General features: G+C 40.4%; 1 protein-coding gene across 4 annotated transcripts in view; it reads right to left on the reverse strand.

The window, feature by feature from the left end:
- Positions 1 to 18939, reverse strand: part of TSC1 (TSC complex subunit 1) — a 62309-nt gene that overhangs the window by 20305 nt on the left and 23065 nt on the right. For all 4 annotated transcript variants that reach the window (XM_072429670.1, XM_072429672.1, XM_072429674.1 and 1 more), the window contains 8 exons: positions 17869 to 18023; positions 17472 to 17545; positions 15516 to 15682; positions 14292 to 14392; positions 13720 to 13843; positions 13194 to 13303; positions 13049 to 13109; positions 10096 to 10188 (listed from right to left, as the gene is read on the reverse strand). In XM_072429670.1, the coding sequence (XP_072285771.1) occupies positions 10096 to 10188; positions 13049 to 13109; positions 13194 to 13303; positions 13720 to 13843; positions 14292 to 14392; positions 15516 to 15682; positions 17472 to 17545; positions 17869 to 18023 (885 nt within the window). The remainder of the gene's footprint in view (positions 1 to 10095; positions 10189 to 13048; positions 13110 to 13193; positions 13304 to 13719; positions 13844 to 14291; positions 14393 to 15515; positions 15683 to 17471; positions 17546 to 17868; positions 18024 to 18939) is intronic.

The following is an 18939-nucleotide window of genomic DNA, read 5'->3' on the forward strand; positions in this document are numbered from 1 at the left end:
AGAAACAGGCAATTCTTACATTGAGGACATTGGAAAAACAGTCAAATTGAGGTGACCAACAGCAGCCCATTAATGACTTGATAGCCACCTGAAGCAGCAAACCCAAAGCTGGCATCAGAGGTGGCCACAGTGTTTAAACCAAGAGACCAACCGGAAATCGAGAAAAAAAAAAAAAAAAAAAAAGTATTCAGTCTCAACCACAACAAAATGACCATATAAATAAAAAAAAAAAAAAATAGGTAATCAAAATATAACTCCAAATTAGTATTACTGTTAATACTGTTAATATAATGTTATTATTAGTAACATGAAAAGACTGCCCTCTCAGACTTTAAACACAGTGACCAGCATAGTTACCAGCAAGTAATCTTAGGATGAAATTAAAGTGCCTTGCAAATCTGAATAACTAGTAGGTGGGGGTGATGGATGGCATAGACCAGTGGTAGCGAACCTATTGGATATGTGCTAGAGGGGGCGCTCAGATGCCTCTATGTGGGCAAACTGCTCACCACCTTGAAGGCCTCCAATTGGCTGTGCATTTGTCCCTCTGTCAGCCCTGCAGAACTTCCCTTCTCCAGAGTCATCAGTTAACCCTCAGAATACCAGGCTATGGGGAGGAGAGGAAGCCAATGTGTATTGAAGTGGATGTGTTTTGATCCAGCATTAAAAGGGTGAAGTTAGGGAGGGGGGGTCTTGTTCTGCTTTTTTTCCAGGTATAGGAAGTACAATATGAAAGCTGACAACACAGAACAGAGCTAGACAACCCAGGAACAGGAGTAGCAGTCTGCCTGTTGTGCACCCATAAGTGCCTGTTGAGTGTAATGGGAACTATGTAACGGTGTTGCTGTCCAGTGGTTTAAAAAAAAAACGTGTGCAATTGCTGCATTGCTATGAAATTGGCATGCCTTTAGTAAAACTCCCTGCATTCCTGTAATGTGAGATACAAATATTTATTATTATTGCTGTCTGCACCCAAGTAGGAAGATGGTGATAATTTTCTGTATTAGTGACAATGTTTTAGTTACTGAAATAAATGAAGTGGTAATTCTGCACTGTGGTGGTGGCATCTAGTCTAGATACCTTTAAGAGGGGATTGGACAAATATCTGGAGGAAAAGTCTATCACAGGTCTATCCCTGATTGGCTACCTCCTTAATATAGATTTGGGCCACTGTGACATACAGGAGCTGAACTAGATGGGCTATTGGCCTGATCCAGCTGGCTCTTATGTTCCAGTGTAAGGTTATGGATTAGTTCTGTCATAGAGAGCAATTGCTGTACATTGCATGAATGATATCCACACTTATTGACATCTGTTCTGTGTCCAATACACAAAAGGTTACAAAGTCATTGCATAGCAGCAGGTTGGATTAACCTGACATCACATGACCCATGTAATGCTCGTGTGCTGGGAAAGGTTGTTAAAGGACAGGACAGACATAGTATTCATTGTACTGGGATTGTCAGCAGGAACTTTTAATTGGCTGCTGTCAATAGGAACCAACCTGGGCTTCTGCTAATTGGAAAATGGGAGCTTGTATGGATGATGGAGGTCTCCACGCCTCCAGTCTATGGGACATGTGCGCTACACCTCCACTTCATCCTATTTGTGCAAATTCCCCAAGAAGTAGGTTCAACGCATGTACCGTGGAGGTGATTCAAAGGTAGGAAATGCACTCAGATGCCTTTCTCAGAGGTCAGTATAACTGGGGGTCAGTAGAACATTGCCCTGTGTGCTGGTGGTCAGCAAATTCAAAAGGAACCCCAGCTGAGAATCACTGCCGTAGATTGTTGATTCAGGGAGTATCCATTTCATTAGTATTAACTAATAGTGTTAGCTATTTTTGGTATAGGGATAGATATGTATTGGGTGCTTCATTTTTTTTAATTTTGTGTTTTTGTAGACTCCAAGTCTTGAACACCCAAAAATTAGTACAGTAAAAAAAGCAAAACAGAAAGTGGAAGATCATTCCAAGAGCCCTTGACAGAGTCATTTGGAGTGATTGAACACAATGGGAACGCGTTGTGGTGCACATCAAGTGTCACAAGGCACTTTGACACAAGGTGTTGCCCTTTGACGCAACACTTTGCCACAAAGTGTTGCCAAACTTGGTGAAACTGAAAGAAAAGAGTTTCTTGAAGGGAAAATCATTCCCAGTATATTCGTTTTTGAAACTATCTTTCTTGAACAAATCATATGATAGCTGCCACTTTTCAACTTTCACTGTGCATAGCAAAACATTGTGGCTCCGATAGGGATATTATGAAAACGTTCATGTTGTCTGGGAGTAATTACTTTTTCGTTATTTCCCAAACAAGGATACAATTATTCAATGGATCTCTGAGATGCCACTTAGAAGAAATACTGTTAAAGATGGAGTCCAGCGCATGGCAAGAGCTGTTACCACTAGACCACTAACTTACAAAAGGCAGCCTGTTACTCCATGTTCTTGGATGAAAGCACAGATATAAATAAACATGCAAGGCTAGCAGTAGTTTTGCGTTATGGTGTTGGTGATATCATGAGAGAAGAGCAGGTGAAACTGGTGTCTTTGGCTGAAAGAACACATAGGGATAGACATCTACAATGCTGTGATGGAGGTTTTTTTGTCACAAGACATAAGACCAGAAAAAGTGGTTTCAATTACTAGTGATGGAGAAACTTCTATGGTGGGGGCCCGCTTCATACAGTTTTTTGTTAAAGGAACAAAACATCAAGTCATTCAGTTCCATTGTATTATACATCAAGAAGCTCTTTCCTCAAAGATGTAACAAAAACGGTGAATTACATCATGGCTCGTGCTCTAAATTTTCAACACTTTCAGAGGAGGTTCAGGCACAGAATATAATTGTTCACTTATGTACAATAATGGCTGGTGACTGAGCAGACTGAACAAACTAGAAAAACATTACAGAAGGAGATGACACCTGTAGTCATGACAAAACAGGTACAATAAAAAAAGGGAAATACAAAACAAGGCAGGATACAATGGAAATTTAAGGGGAAGAAGGAAAGGGAGAAAAGGATAAGACCACATGTTCCGTGTTGGATAATCATAAAAAAACCTGAAACAAAAAGGGACCAATTTCAGCAACTCTCATATAAACAAAAGACAAAACTAGTTAGCCAAGACCCACATTTGGCAAAGAATATTGCTTCCAAGGTTCCCATACAGTATAAAATTTTTCATTTGAATCAGTCAGGATACTGGAAAATTTTTTGTTCAGAAATGTGTTATCTACCATGTTCTGAGGTTTCAAAGCGGGTTATGTTTGGGTTTTCCAGTGCTTCGCTATAGTTTGTTTAGCAGAATATAAACGTACAATTTAAAGCTTTGGTTAAACCGGGTGGTTGAAAATGTAGCAATGCCACCCAAGGATCCCTGCTAGTTGGTTTAGAAAATTACCGCACCCAGCATACGAAACACTGTCCCCAAAATCTAACAGAGGGACATGTCCACCAGATATGGTAGTCTGTGACTAGGTCTTGACATCCTCTGAGACATAATTGAGACACTGATGGGGAGATATACTTCATTTTGGAAGGTACCATATAACATCTCACCATCACCTTAAAGGCAGACTCTAGGGTAAGAACGTTCATGATGCAGGTTGCTATTCCCGCCCATAAGCGGAACTATTCTTCATCTGATTTAGTGTCCCTTAGGTCCTTTTCCCATTGTAATTTGTATACATGTGCCCGAAAGACTTTGGACAATTGGGAATAAACTATAGAAAACAGCTGCAGACAGAGGCATTCCCATACAGATATGCTAAAAGGATGTCAGCTTATTCGAGAGGTTCAACCCCGATATCAAAGACTTTATCCAATGTCTTAACTGCTTTTAGCAAAACAAATTACTTGGTGCTCGGTGGGTCTCCTGGATTTCCTCCCAGCTAATAATAAAGAGCCTCCCCAGAAGTGAGTAAACCATCCCATACGTATGAGAAAGCCACCAAATAAAAGCGTTAGGTGAATTTAAGTCTGGTTTAAAAAGTGGGTTACGCTGCCCTGGGAGAAGCGGTAGATGTTGGGACAGGAGACCGGCTGAATATCTAATACCATCCCAAACCTTGAGAACCTGTTGCAAATGGACACTCAGAGGATGGGCACAACTTCAGGGGAAGTCATGGGAGTGAACTCACTGCTATTGGGGATAATAAAGCAGCTTCCAGAGATACCTAGGACGGGTTAGAATTTTAATATCGATATTCAAATGCGAGATGGGCGGATAATTATGGGGGTATTACTAAAGAGTATTTACCAGGTTTTAGAATCACAATGTGGGCCAATGAAGCTAAGATTTCAGAAATCTTCTTGTAATACAAAGCTGAGAGCCCATCGGCAGCAATCCTCTGAATGGATGACACAGAGCACAGAGCAGCCTCACAGAGATCCGTGCATCCGAGGATGAGAGCTGCCGAGAGCTGGGCGGGGTATTCAAAGCAGCTGGGCGGAGCAACCAGCTAAAACCCCCTGGGGAGAACTATGCAGTAGGGTCTGCAATTTCCAAGTCACAACAGAAAGGAAGAGAGCGATTTAGAAACATATTTTGGTTTAGAAGAGACTGAAAAATGAGTTTCTTGTAGGCTCACAATATTATTATTATTATATTTATTATACAGGATTTGTATAGCCCCAACATATTACGCAGCCCTGTACATTAAATAGGGACTGCAAATGACCGACTAATACAGACAGTGATACAGGAGGAGAGGACCCTGCCCCGAAGAGCTTACAATCTAGTAGGTGGGGGAATTTACACACAATAGGATGGGAGATATGTAGTGGTGGGAAGTAGTGATGGTTTCAAAAGACAGAAGATGGGTAGGCAAGTTTGAAAAAAAATGGGTTTTGGGCGCTCTTTTAAATAAGCAGAAAGTAGGAGCAAGCCGAAAAGGACGAGGAAGACCATTCCAGAGAGTTGGGGCAGCTCTAGAGAAGTCTTGGAGCCATGCCATGTGATGAGGTTATGGGTGAGGAAGTCATTAGAGGAGCGGAGAGAGCGGCAGGGGGAGTATTTTTTTTACCAATTCAGAAATGTAAGTGGGACAATAACTGTGTAGGGATTTAAAGGCAAAGCACAGAAGCTTGAATTTGATTCTAAGGTGAAATGGAAGCCAATGGAGAGAACTACAAAGAGATGCAGCGGAAGAGGAGCGGAGAGAAGGATGGATGAGTCTGGCTGCAGCATTCATGATAGATTGTAGAGAAGAGTCGGGTTAGTGGAATACCAGAGAGAAAGATGTTACAGTAGTCTAGATAAGAGATAAGAGCATGTACAAGGAGTTTGGTGGTCTCAGGGGACAGGAAGGGGCGGATTTTGGAGATGTTGTGTAGGTGAAAGTGACAGGACCTGGAAATGTGGGGGGTAAATGAGAGGGCCAAGTCAAAGCTGACACCAAGACAACGTGCCTGAGGGGAGGGCCGAATAACAGTGTTAACAGTTAGATATATGTCAGGGGGAGATTTGGAATTTGAGGGGGGAATGATGAGGAGTTCTGTCTTATCCAGGTTGAGTTTCAGGAATCGGTCAGACATCCATGATGAGATGGCTGACAGGCAGCATGAGACCTTATCCAGGACTGAGGGAGACGGGTCAGGGGTGGACAGATTTGAGTGTCATCAGCATACAGATGGTACTGTAAGCCAAAGGAGGATATGAGACTACCGAGAGAGGAGGTGTTCAGAGAAAAGAGGACCGGTCCAAGGACTGACCCTTGGGGAACACCAACAGGGAGGAGAGTGGGTGAGTCTTTTGGAGACAAGGCGTTCAAGAAGTTTGGAGACATATGGGAGAAGGGAGATAGGACGGTAGTTGTATGGTAGGAAGGGGTCCAGTGAGGGTTTCTTTAAGGTTAGGGAGAATTATGGCATGTTTAAAAGCTGAGGGGTAGTTACCAGTAGAAAGGGAGAGGTTGAATAGTTCGGTTAGGGCAGGGGCCAGGGTGGAGGAATGGGCACGGAGTAGGTCAGAGGGAATTGGGTCAAGTGGGCATGTAGTAGACGGAGATGATGAGAGAAGAGTTAAGACTTCGTCCACAGTAACAGGGCTGAAGACTGCCAGTGATGATTTACAGGTGGAAGGGGTGGGTATGGTTGGAGTGGCACGGTGGGCAGAAACATCATGTCTAATTTTGTCTATTTTATCTCTAAAGTAGGTGGCAAAGTCTTGGGCAGAGAAGGATGTTGTGGGGGGAGCAGGTGTGGGGTTTAGGAGGGAGTCAATTGTAGAGAAGAGGTTGCGTGGGTTGGAAGCTTGAGAGGAAATGACTGTGGAGAAATAGTTTTGCTTGGTGACAGTGAGCTCTGTGTTAAAGCTTTGAAGCTTGGCTTTGTAGTCCATGAAGTCAGCACTGAGGCCAGATTTCCTTCACTTGCGCTCAGCTGCACCAACAGTCTTTTATAGCTGTTTGGTGTGATTGTTGTGCCAGGGTCGGGGGTTGGCAGGGCGGGGGTAGCAGTAGGTGGCAGGAGCAATACTATCCAAAGCCAGGGAAAGAGAGTGGTTTAACATGGTGGCAGCTTCATCTGGGGAGGTGATTTTGGAGAGGGAGGGGGTTAGGGACGCAAGGCAGTTTGAGAAAAGGTTGTGGTCAAGGTTACGGATATCTCTCTGCCATTGACCAAGTCTGGGATGTGGCAAGGGAGGGCAAGGGTTTGATAGGTTGAAGGTGATAAGGTTATGATCAGAAAGGGGAAATGGGGAGTTGTCAAGGAGGGTGAGGTTGCAGAGTTTAGAAAATACCAGGTCTAAAGTGTGTCCGGCTAGGTGTGTGGGGCCATTGATGTGCTGTGTGAGTCCAAATGAGGAGGTAATGGAGAGCAGTTTGGCTGAGGAGGTAAGGCTGCCTCATCCATTGCAACATTAAAATCACCAAGGATGAGGGTGGGCAGGTCATGAGAAAGAATGTGTGGGAGCCAGGATGCAAAGTTATCCAAAAATAGTGAAACTGGGCCAGGGGGGCAGTAGACAACAGCAACAATGAGGGGGAAGGGACTAAATAGTCGGACAGAGTGGACTTCAAATGAGGTGAAAATGAGAGAAGGTGGGGTAGGAAGGACTCTGTATGTACAGTTAGGTGAGAGAAGGAGACCCACAGAAGCCCCTACTTTATTGCCAGGTCTAGGGGTATGTGTAAATTGCAGGCCTCCATAGGAGAGAGCAGTAGCAAAGTCAGAGGAGGAAAGCTAAGTTTCAGTTAGAGTCAGAAAGTTCAGAGACTTAGAAAGGAGACGGTTGTGTATGGAGGTTATTTGTTGCTAACAGATCTGGCATTCTATAGACTGCCAGAGAGAGGGGGTAAGGACTTATGGGTAGGGTGAATGGGGATGAAGTTAGGAAAAGGGAGTATCTTGCTGAGAGTATATGGAAAGTGGAGGCTGTGTGGGGGACCAGGGTTGAGTGGGATGTCACCAGAGTATCAGTAGAGTAGAAAGGTGGAGGAGCACAGACAGAGAAATAAGGAGAGTGAAGGAGAAGAGAGACAATGAGTTATCAGACTGGGGAGTACAGGGAGTAGTGCCAACAAAGAGAGCAGGATGAAAAAAACATTTTTACAGATAATTGGGAACCATATGCGTACAATAAACAATGTGGCAAACTGAAGTCCAAGAGAAGCAGTCCAATAATATGGGTTCAAGTGAGGCTTGTAAACTTACCGAGTTCCAGGAGTGAGGGATGATGATTCAGTCAAAGAGATGGTTTGATGAAATACCAGTTTAGAATGGTAGCAGCACCAGCAGCAGAGGATGTGTTTGAGTCCAGGTGGATAAATCAGTCCAAAGGCAGGAGATAGAAGTTGCAGAGTATAATTATATGTCCAAATCTGTTCCAATTCCTGTGTCAATTCCCTGGATTAATTCCCATTGCACTTATAATTTGGGCACGTGACCAGGATCCCAACGTGACCTTGCCTGTTTAAATGGAAGTGCTTTGGGCTCCGATTATGGATGTACAATATGAGCACCCAGAGAAGAATAATTAAATGCCTTTCTCCTTTTAGTAGGGGATATTAGCCCTTGAACATTGTGGGATATTAGATAAAAATTTAGAGTCAGCCATTTACAACAAAAAAGGAAACAGCAATTTTTCATCAGCCCCCTTATACACAAATCGGCATAACAGTATTTACTTTAGGGCCATTGGGTATATCCAAAAAAACATGGTAAACAAAAAAATCCCCGGATGGGGTAAAGGGGAGGAGAGACAAGAGACAAGCACATACAAAACAAATAAACCCGGATAAAGGGCCCCATAGTAACAACAGGTTCTGCCTTGGCGGAGACTAATCTTTTACATGGACAAGACAAAACTTGGGAGACGCCAGGAGCCCCCGAGCGGCTGACATAGGCCCACAAAAGGCTAATCAAGAATCAAAACTCAGCAGCATCAACCAAAATATACTTATTCCTGAGACAATGTTAATATCTTTTCAGATAGAGGAAATACCTGTTACAGCCAGAGGAAATATCTTTTACAGCCATCTAGATATCAAGTGATTGTAACAGTCTCTAACCAAACAATTGGACGGGGGGGGGGGGGGAATGCTGTAACAGTAATTCTTGTAAATGCAGATCAATCTGGTGACATGACTATGGACTTTGTACAGCGTTGCATAATATGATGGCGCTATATAAATACTGTGTAATAATAATAATAATCTTCAGACCTCTGGGAATGATCAGGTAATCTCGACAGTCCCCAAGCAGGAAAGCGTCCCTGTTTTGGAACTTTATCCCAAATAGGAGAAAAAGTCTTGGAGATTGTTGTGACACAGGTGGTGACTTGGCAGGGGAGACCGATCGATGGTAAAGAGCGAAGCAGTAGGTGAACAAACAACTCTTGGGCCTCATCAGGAGAGGAGATGGAAAATGGTCGATTGCGGTAGGCTAATTGAAGTTTAAAAGGAAACCCCCATCTGTACCAGATATCCATACGTTGCAGGATCTGAAGATAAGGCTTAAGGGCTTTCCTCTTCAGGATCATCTGCGGTGCTAAATCAGCCTAGATCTGGTAAGGGTAGGATTGAAAAACCAGGTCCCTCTTACTCCAGGATGCTTTTAAAATAGCTTATTTTGACTTATAAAAGGTAGGTTTGAGAATAATGTCTCTGGGGGGACCATCTAGCTTCTTGGGGCCAAGTGCACGGTGAACCTGATTTAATTCCAGCCTTCCAGGTGGGTAATCAGGAAGCAATTCCTGCAATAATGCCAAAGTAAAGCCGGGCACATCAACAATGGACTCTGGGACCCCCCTAACTCTGGAGGCACAGCAGAGTAGACACATGCAGCCACCATCTTGGGATTCCCACCGCAAGGACAGGACAGCGCCCAGGATCTTTTGCGTGTGCATCGTGCGGGATTTCTTCTTCATTCCATTGGTGCTGGTGTGTAGGGTAAGTAATCCGGCTTGAGGAGTAGCTAGTCCTGCTCAGACTGATTGCTAGGGTTATGGCACACTCGGAGGATGCGGAGCCCGATTAACAAGCGGCTATCTTGAAATGCGGCTCACGACCACCCCCTTTTCTTACTTTGTTTGGATCATTTTATGCTTGTGAGCTGCTGTTTTCAGCTTTCATTTATATCAGTATGAGCCAAGGTTAGACAAATTATCAGCATGCATACAAAAGGCAAAAATCACATTATTTGTTCAAAAACATGCCAAATGCAAACATTTACCTTTCAATAAAAAAGTTGTTTGCATCATTGAAAGCTCTGTTTTTGTGTTTTTTTCTTTTAAGACAAAAAGAGGTTAATGTAGGAGTTGTTTTTTGCCTAACTAAAGTCTCAGTATTCAGGTTAAATTGCTGTGTTGGCACCTTGCGTTAAAAAAGTAGGTTTTGGATTGTAGTTTGGACACTCGGTCTCTCGCTAGAACAAACCTCTTTAGAACAAATTCATTCCATAAACAAATCACTGAACAAATATTTAGGAAGTATCACATTGCAGTAAATGAGTAAACGTGCATGTAGGAGATGTGTCCCTGAAAGGAACTACCCCTAAGCAAACCAAAGATGCTCACTGTGTGATTCTAAATTTCAAGTGTAGTAGGCAAAGGGCAACATCCCTAAATACTAGATTGTTAATGCTCACCTTCTTCCGTATTGTTGTGTTCAGCAGCCAGCTCTCCTATCACTTCGGACAGTTTACTCAGAGACACAGTCTTCACATCTTTAGAAGAATCTTCTGTGGGTATAAAGAGCATATAGCAGAAAGTAAGTCATTTGCAGCATCAATTTGTAATACACTGCAGATGTATTCTTAAAAAAAAAAAAAAAACATGCGGCCAAACTACAAGCAAAGCAATGTTAGTAAGCACAAAAGACCTCTTATATAAGAGCTCTTATATATATATATATATATATATATATATTTGTAAAATATTAAAGGGAGGTAGGTTATCCTCACCTACATATCACTCAACATATCTCACCCCTAAAATTTCTCTTTCTTGATAGCATTATGCATTAAAATGTTCACTTTATAAGGATATCAGGGGTCAGATAGTAATTTTCTGTATTCCTTTTCTGTCATCCAGATACTGTGTTTCTACAGGGAAAGGCAACTACAATTCTCTCTCTCTATCTATACAGCTACATATACACACATACCCAAGCACTGCATTTAAATGTTACATGTAAGTACATGTTTATGTATTTTTATTGCAAATTGTATGAAAGACCATTTATTTTTCCACTGGCTACTATTTGGTGTTATAAAATAAAAGCTGACCTGCTACATACACTGCTACATTCTATCACACCAGACAGAAATTATAAACACACACATGACAGAAGTTTGGTTTTACAGCTTCTCTCAGTGACTGAGGGAAGTGGTTAAAAAGTATGACTGTTGCATCTATTACCCCTAAAAGGGTTAACATTTCTGAAAATGTTTAAATACATAGTAATGCTAAATACAAACAATTCCTAGCAGAGTAGTACTTTGTGGTCTTGAAACAAGTACCACTTCACAGATAAAAAGTTTTCGTAGTTAAAAAAAAAAAAATACATTAAAACATACCACCAGATGATGCAAAGAACCCGTCAATAATATTATCACAAAGGGAAAAAGGCAGATACTCTTCTTGCACACAAATTGAGACATGCAAATTAGTCACCAATGGCCAATAAAGATGAGAGGTATAGTGCGGTATGACCCATCTCATATTGCTTCACAGTTTGAGGCCTACAATACCCACCTCTATCAAACAGTTCACAAAACCCAGAACTCCCTTGGGGTGAATCTACAGCCGAAAATAGATTCCTACCTAGCAAGTGTGGATTAACCCTATCACAGAAGAAGAAGAAGAAGAAATTTCGAAAAATAGTCAGCTGCCATGCACTAAAACTCCAGGTCCAGAAGGCTTACCATACTTATATTATAAAACCTTCTTACGAGACATTTTACCACATCTTCTGGTATTATTTAATGACTATATGAAAACCTATTGCCCATCTAGCTTCTATCACAGTGGTGCCAAAATCAGTAAGGATCCAATAGATTGCTCGAGCTACAGGCCTGTAGCACTTTTGAACTCTGACTTAAAGATCTTCACACAAATTCTAGCTACTAGGCTATCTGAATTCCTCCCTTCTCTCATCCATGGAAATCAGACAGGTTTTATACCCCATCGCCACGCCAGCGATAATACTAGGAGGGTTGTAAATATTATTGACATCCTCATAAAAACAAAAACCCTGTCCTTAGTGCTTAGTTTGGGCCTTTTCTTAGGGCGGTCAAATCCTTGTACAAGTCCCCTTCAGCCTCAGTTAAACTACCACATGCATTGTCTACAATGTTCCCTTTAAAGAATAGTACAAGACAAGGTCGATTCCTGTCACCCCTGCTCTTTGCCTTGTGTATTGAGCCCTTAGCGGTCTATATCAGATCTAACCCAAATATTCAGGGAGTGTCAAATAAGGAGAAATCTTATAAAATATCATTGTACGCAGACGATGTCCTCTTAACTTTGAAACAACCAACTAGGTCCCTTCTGAACCTCTGGAGAAAACCACATATCTATGGTGAAGTGTTGGGTTACAAAATTAAAGCGTCAAAAACGGATGCAGTGCCTTTGCATATCAGGGGTCATGTCAGGGCTCTATTTCAAATTAGATATTTACCACACCCAGTGGAGAAGAACCTACTCTCTTTCACTAAACTCTGTGATAAATTTGAACTTTGTACAAAATCATTTTCAGATGATATATTACTCCGGATGTGTTCCACCGGCTGTTGTCTGGTGTTGACCCTATTTGCTGGCGTTGTAGAGCTCACCGGGGTACCCTGGAGCACATTCTGTCCCCTCATTTAGGAATATTGGTCTTGAGTTAATCAATTACTCCCAGATGTAGTCCAACAACAGTTATCTTTGGATCCTCTAAACAGATGCAGTAGGTTCGCCTATTGGGAGTACCTTACAGCTTTACTTAGGAATACAGTTGACAAATGTGAGAAAACATGGGAAAGCTGGGATCATTATTTCCAGTTGTCCAGTTAAATCCTTAGTCTCCCAGGTCTATATTATTGTCACAATTCTATTTCCTCCTCCTCACCCTTCTATGTTGGTTTCTTGGGTCAACTCCTATTGTTCAATTATACTTGTTCTTTTTATTAATTCAACTGAAGTCAATACATGTCGAGTAAATATTGCTGAGTGATTGCATGGGATAATACTGTAAGGTAATTTTGGCAGCTTAACTCTTTCTACTAGCCTCATGTAACCTATAATCTCTATTCATGGGAGGAGCTGGTTACTCTCCAGCTTTTCCTAGGCCTCTGGGTGTGTAGTTGTCCTAATTTTGTTGATCCTGTAATTTTCCATTCCCTTTATTATTGCTCCCTTTTTTTCTCTCCTATTTTATTTACTGTTCTTTGTGCAATGTTTCGCTGTTTATCTTCTTGTTTTTCTAATTTTGTTCGAAAAATTTTCAATAAACATACAAAAATAAAATAAAATAAATAAATACCTTATAACAATGCATTGTTAGGAGGAAATAAACAATCCTTATTTAGATGATGCTGAAGAATGTTAGCAGCTTACCAGAGCCCTTTTCTTCCCTTATGACCTGCTGATTGAGCTTGAATTGATCATGGCCTTCATACTAAAAAATAGAGACTTACATCAGCAATAAATTTGGTAGAGAGATGAACAAGGAATCCCCACTGAATATTTCTGCAAACCTTACCTTTTTGGAGGGAGTTGTGGTGGAGGAAATATTTGTAGGGTTTGCAGACTCATCAGAGCTATTAACAGGAGGAGAGGTCACTAGGGTGCCCATGGGAGTTATTTTTCCACCTACGAAAATAGAACAAGCACAATGATGATTTGTAGTTACAGTATTTTACCTATTTTTAATTGATTGCTGAGTTTCACTAGTACAGTACATATCTTCTATAATTAGTAACAACTCATTTTTTTACAAGGCAATTCTATAAGATTGCACTGCTTAAGGCTGTTGGAATACCAAGCAAACAGTTCTCTAGATACATGCAGTAGGTAAAAATATACCCTATGTCCATAAAAAGTAAAGCTCAAAAAGCCTAAGAGAAATTAGTTACATGATCTCTGAGGAGATGGGTTAGTTTTTTTACATAAGGTAAGCATGTGACAAAATGCCTGGGATGTTGTATCATATAGCTGTGAGTTAAAACTAACCTATATTTAGATGCTAAGATACAACAGTTTACAGATAATTTTGCTACAATACCTACCAGGTGTAATCAGAACTTTGCTGAGAGGACGAGAAGGAGGCAGGGAAGAATCTGATGTCAGACCAACAGGAGAGCTGGGGGGTGTTGCCATTCCACATATGGTAGTTGGGCTCCAAAAAGAGTTCTGTAATTTTGCAAATATACCAAGTAACAAAGGAACAGTGAAGGTGGCCATAAGGTAACTTTATTGAATAAAAATGTTTCTATCAACTTTACAAGGATTGGAAAAGTTATTGTGTACCGTTTTATTACAACACTATGTACTCCTAAACTATGCAAGTATTTTGCACCCACCAATTAAACATGTACTTTTACCCTAAAAAATATGCAATTTTTACCAGTATTAATAAACTTTAAAGTAGTAATGATTTTTTGATACAAGCACAAAATACACATGGCACAGTCTCTAAATGATCATAAAGTATACAAGCCTTTGTCGATAAATAAAGAAAAATCTATTAAACACTACCCTTTCCCTGCAAACAACCTAGGCAACCAATGCAAGAGACTACACTAAATAACTGAATAATGTCAAACTACCAGCAAAGTAAACAAAAGAGGCATTTCCTTACCTGTGCCTCTGCTTGCAGCAGAAGTGCTTGGGGACCAGTATGGTGCTGTGGATCCTGTGTAAACAGTCTAGGGGTGGAAAATGGTGTGGAGGCGTTGCTTCCTAAACGCAAGTAGTAAACAGTTTAGGGGGAATTTTTTTTTTTATTTATTTGATTTACAGTGGACCTGAAATCTGATATTTAACCTACTAATGTTTTAAAAGTGTCAGAGGCTGCTATCCATATAATTGCTTTACTACCAAATGTCAAAGACACAGGCTGCATGCATCGTCCCTTAGGAAGATATATATTTTTACTAGATATCAAAGGGTACAGGTAGTCCCCAAGTTAAGGACATTCGGCATAACGGGCTTCCCTGCTGTTTCTGTGCAGAGCAGAGGCTGGATATGGGGCAGTTTGCATGACTTGCAGAACAAAACTTTTGCTAAACAGAGCTGAGCAACATCTTGTAACTCTTTAATGACCAAGAAAAACTCTGCAGGTGTTTCTTTTTGCATATTAAAGCACAGCTTGCTACAAAAGTTAATGAATGTCTAGGCTTCATAAAGTTTTTCTTGTTTTTTTTTTTTTTGCTTTGTTTGTGATTAACTCAGTGAGGTTTTTAGACATTAACTGACACCACACTGCCTAATATGTTGAAACAAACATTTGTCCTAATTGCATTTATTAAAATAATGTACCTGTTCCAACTTAAATACACATTCAACTTAGAAACAAACCTACAGTTTCTATCTCGTATGTAACCTGGGAATATCTGTATATCATTCGACGAGAACAAACTTGGGGACAAAACAAAGCTAACAGAGGTTCTAATCTTTCCACACTATTCAACAAAAATACAAAAAAAGTTTTAGTATTAAACACTTAAAATTCTGGTATGATGGCTATTTTCTGTCACTGACAAAACTTCAGTCATATGCAGAAGGCAACCATTATAAGTTTTTTTTATTAAGCAGTAATAAATACTGAGCAGGCAAATTATTGGCCATATTGCTTTGCACATATTACTACATCAAACATTATCCTTTTTTTTTTTTGAAGGATACCACCATTTAGAACTGTATATACGTCACCACAGTGGCAGTTAAACACAAGTCAGCAAAAGTTCTTTCCTGTAAAATTAACTTCAATCTTCATAACTATCAAGTGTCCATGCAATGTTAAAACACTGCACACTCACATGTAACATCCCGTAGGTACCCTTTTGTTCAGACTCCTACATACCATGGTTGCTGCAGATTTCAGTGTAAGGACTGGATGTCATTTCCTGCTGCCTTTGCCATAGGCGAGTGGAAAATGGAGAATATCCTTCTTCATAGGAGGCTTCATTGGGGTCCAAAGAGATTTTGGCACATTCTACAACAATGTCATGTGTTTCCAACCTTTTCCACCTATGAAAAGCATAGGAGTAAATTTATACAGCATACAATTATGCTACAAAGGAAATAAGAACAGAGGAAATCTGGGCCTTTGATAATGATTGTATGAAGAATTTTAATGGCCACTGGGCATGCTTGGAACACTACAGTATTCTTCGAGGCTGAAACACAGGCTTAGTACCTCTTCTCAGATAACTAATCATTAACCCAGACATTGCCATGTCTCACTACCCCCCTTGGTCCCACTCCATATGGTGTCTCCCTCACCCCCATTCTATCCCTTCAAAATCCTGCTGCACCTGCCGCTATCTCAAAAAAATAAGCTTACTGTATGGTTTCTATTGTTCTGGTTACTTATTTATACTGATATCTAATGTATTTTCTTTCCAGAAGTTTATATTGTTGTTTATATTCTTTACACCATTTAACAATCATTTATAATATATACATTTTATTTTGTATTTTTCAACAAAAACATATTGAACCATAAAATGCCACAAAGTTCAAAACAGCAGCAAAAAAATTAGACAAAAAAAACATTATTTTTAGTCCATTGAAGGACACAAAAAATTTTATATCTTCAGATTATACTGCAGCCTACATGAAGGATTGATACTGGCACCTAAGCAGACAACATGCGGTCAAAGGAGCTCTACATGCCGGTAAAACAAGCCATCCTTAACTGCAAAAACAGTAAAAACCTATCCGAAAAATTGCTACTTGTGGCAAAATCTACAGTTTGGTACATAATGAGAAAGAAAAAGCGCTGGTGAACTCCACAACACTAAAAGACCTGGACGTCTACGGAAGACAACAGTGGTGGATGATCGCAAAATCATTTCCATGGTGAAGCGAAACCCCGTCACAAAAGCCAACCAAGTGAACAACACTCTCCAGGAAGTGGGCGTATCGATATCCAATTCTACCATAAAGAGAAGACTGCATAAAAGTAAATACAGAGCATTTACTGCAAGGTGCAAGCCACTCATAAGCCTCAAGAAAAGAAAGGCTAGACTGGACTTTGCACAAAAACATCTACAAAAGCCAGCACAGTTCTGGAAAAACATTCTTTGGACAGATGAAACCAAGATCAACCTTTACCAGAATAATGGCAAGAAAAAAGCATGGAGAAGGTGTGGAACAGATCATGATCCAAAGCATACCACATCATCTGTAAAACATGGTGGAGGCAGTGTGATGGCTTGGGCGTGCATGGCTGCCAGAGGCAGCCAAATGAAGTCTAAGGTGTTCAGAGACACATTGTCTGCTCAAAAAGTCTGCAGTTCAACTGCATCTGAGTTGTTTCTTTTAAAATTTGAGAACCATAAAAGGGGATTTAACTTAAATTTTACAAAACCACAAAGACCTAACTGGCTTCCAGATAATACAGCAAGTGCCAAGTCTGCACTTGAGAATCCAGAAATAGCTTCTTTTACCAATACTGATATCTCAGAAGTACAGGCTATCAGAGCATCAACAGCACACCAATCCTTAAGAGTGGCCTCAGAACTGTCTATTAGAGGGTGCCAGGAATATGAATAAGGACTAAACCTGCAGTTCTTTAGGGGCATTAGATAAGGATAAAGGTAATAATTTTGTAGAGATTTCCACACTTACTGGGCTTAGTTGGTATGTGCCATATGCTCTATGCAGTGTTGGTGTATGCTTTCCATGTTAACATCAGAGTTGAAAGTTTTAACAGCATCCATCCACAACAATTACAGACTTTAAGTGATTTTTTTTTTTTAGTGAGTAGTCCAGAGTTTAAACATAAAACAAACATTCACATGAAAAAGAATACCTGCTTGGGTCCAATTCATGGTCTTTGGAACCAGTAACCAGCTCAGGATGAATTCGCACGTGTTCCATCATTGGCTGAAAAGAAAAAAAAATGTATTCATTAAGATCTCAAAATCCTAAAATTTGAAAGTCTGTTGCTTTTTATTCATACAGCTGTTGGCAAGTTGGCTCATATGCTGGCTTTTATTATCGCTGCATCTCAAGATTTCTGTGTTTTACCAAGTGACATTACAAACCTAAAGAGTTGTCATGCTAGATCAATGGATTTATCAAAATAAATTTTGGAAATGACAACAGCCATATTTAACCAACATATTAAAACAGAAGGAACATGCTCTTGATACCACCACTAAATCATTGCTGCTTGTTGCTAGAAAACAGATTTTTCCCTGTTTTACCTTGACTATTTCTTCAAATGTCTCCAGGTTTTCTTTCATGCTGTAATGAGATCGTAGGAAGGACACAAAGTTGCATGGATACATCCCATAGAGGCGATGAAAGAGGGCGTACACACTGGCATGAAGATGGACAACACACGTCTCTGCTACATGACCTACCATGAAAAGAACAAACACGAGCCAGTTACTTTACCTGTTCACCTCAGATGCCAAGCCAGTAGCAAAGTGTAGTTGAAACAAACAAATAAAGAGAACATTTTAGCATGAACAGTTTCCACATAACTCTACCAAATGTACAACTACATAAAACTGTCAGCAGGATTTCAAATTTTGGCACTGCATTTCAAATTGTTACCTTCCACAGGCTTATTAAATAGGGTAGTTCAAATAAGCAATTGGGTTGACAGAATACAGTAACCAATGGGAGGAAAAAAATAAAAAAAATTAAAAAAATCTCAATCAAAATCTTAATTTGATGGCTATTCTAACATCAGTGAAAGTGATAATTTACGAGCTGCTATAAAACAGATTACTTTTTAGCTCTTCATATGGTTCGGGTACAGCACATTTCTCTTTAACGTGTTAAGATTTCAGGTTCTAATCTCACAGTGAAATACCCTTATTATAAAGTCCATAACAAAGAGACCCTGTCAAGGCTCTCAAACATTTTAATGGCAGGACTCTGCAAAAAAAGGCCTATTACACACACCTGTCAGAGCCCACGTCTATTAATTTTGCTCTGTTCCTCAAAAGTCTATAGCATTGGACACTTCCATGAAACATTAGATGGCTATGTCCCCCATGGTCCCCCCTCCACAACCCCTAAATTGCAAAATGACTTAGTGGATGAAACAGAAGTGCGCTGCAAAAGACTCTGAAATCCAACATTTCTGCAATTGTGGAATAATGAATCTTCAGTCAGAAATTGCCACACAATGGAGAGAAAGCTAGATACATGGACCAAGAGAAAGGCAAGTATAGTAACCATTTTATTGCACGAATCAGGTAGTTTTGTTCTTTTAGAGACCTAAAAAGTGACGTTTCTTACCTAAATGTAATCTTTGCTGTGAT

This window comes from Pyxicephalus adspersus, chromosome Z (assembly GCF_032062135.1).
Source record: "Pyxicephalus adspersus chromosome Z, UCB_Pads_2.0, whole genome shotgun sequence".
NCBI classification, from domain to species: Eukaryota; Metazoa; Chordata; class Amphibia; order Anura; family Pyxicephalidae; genus Pyxicephalus; species Pyxicephalus adspersus.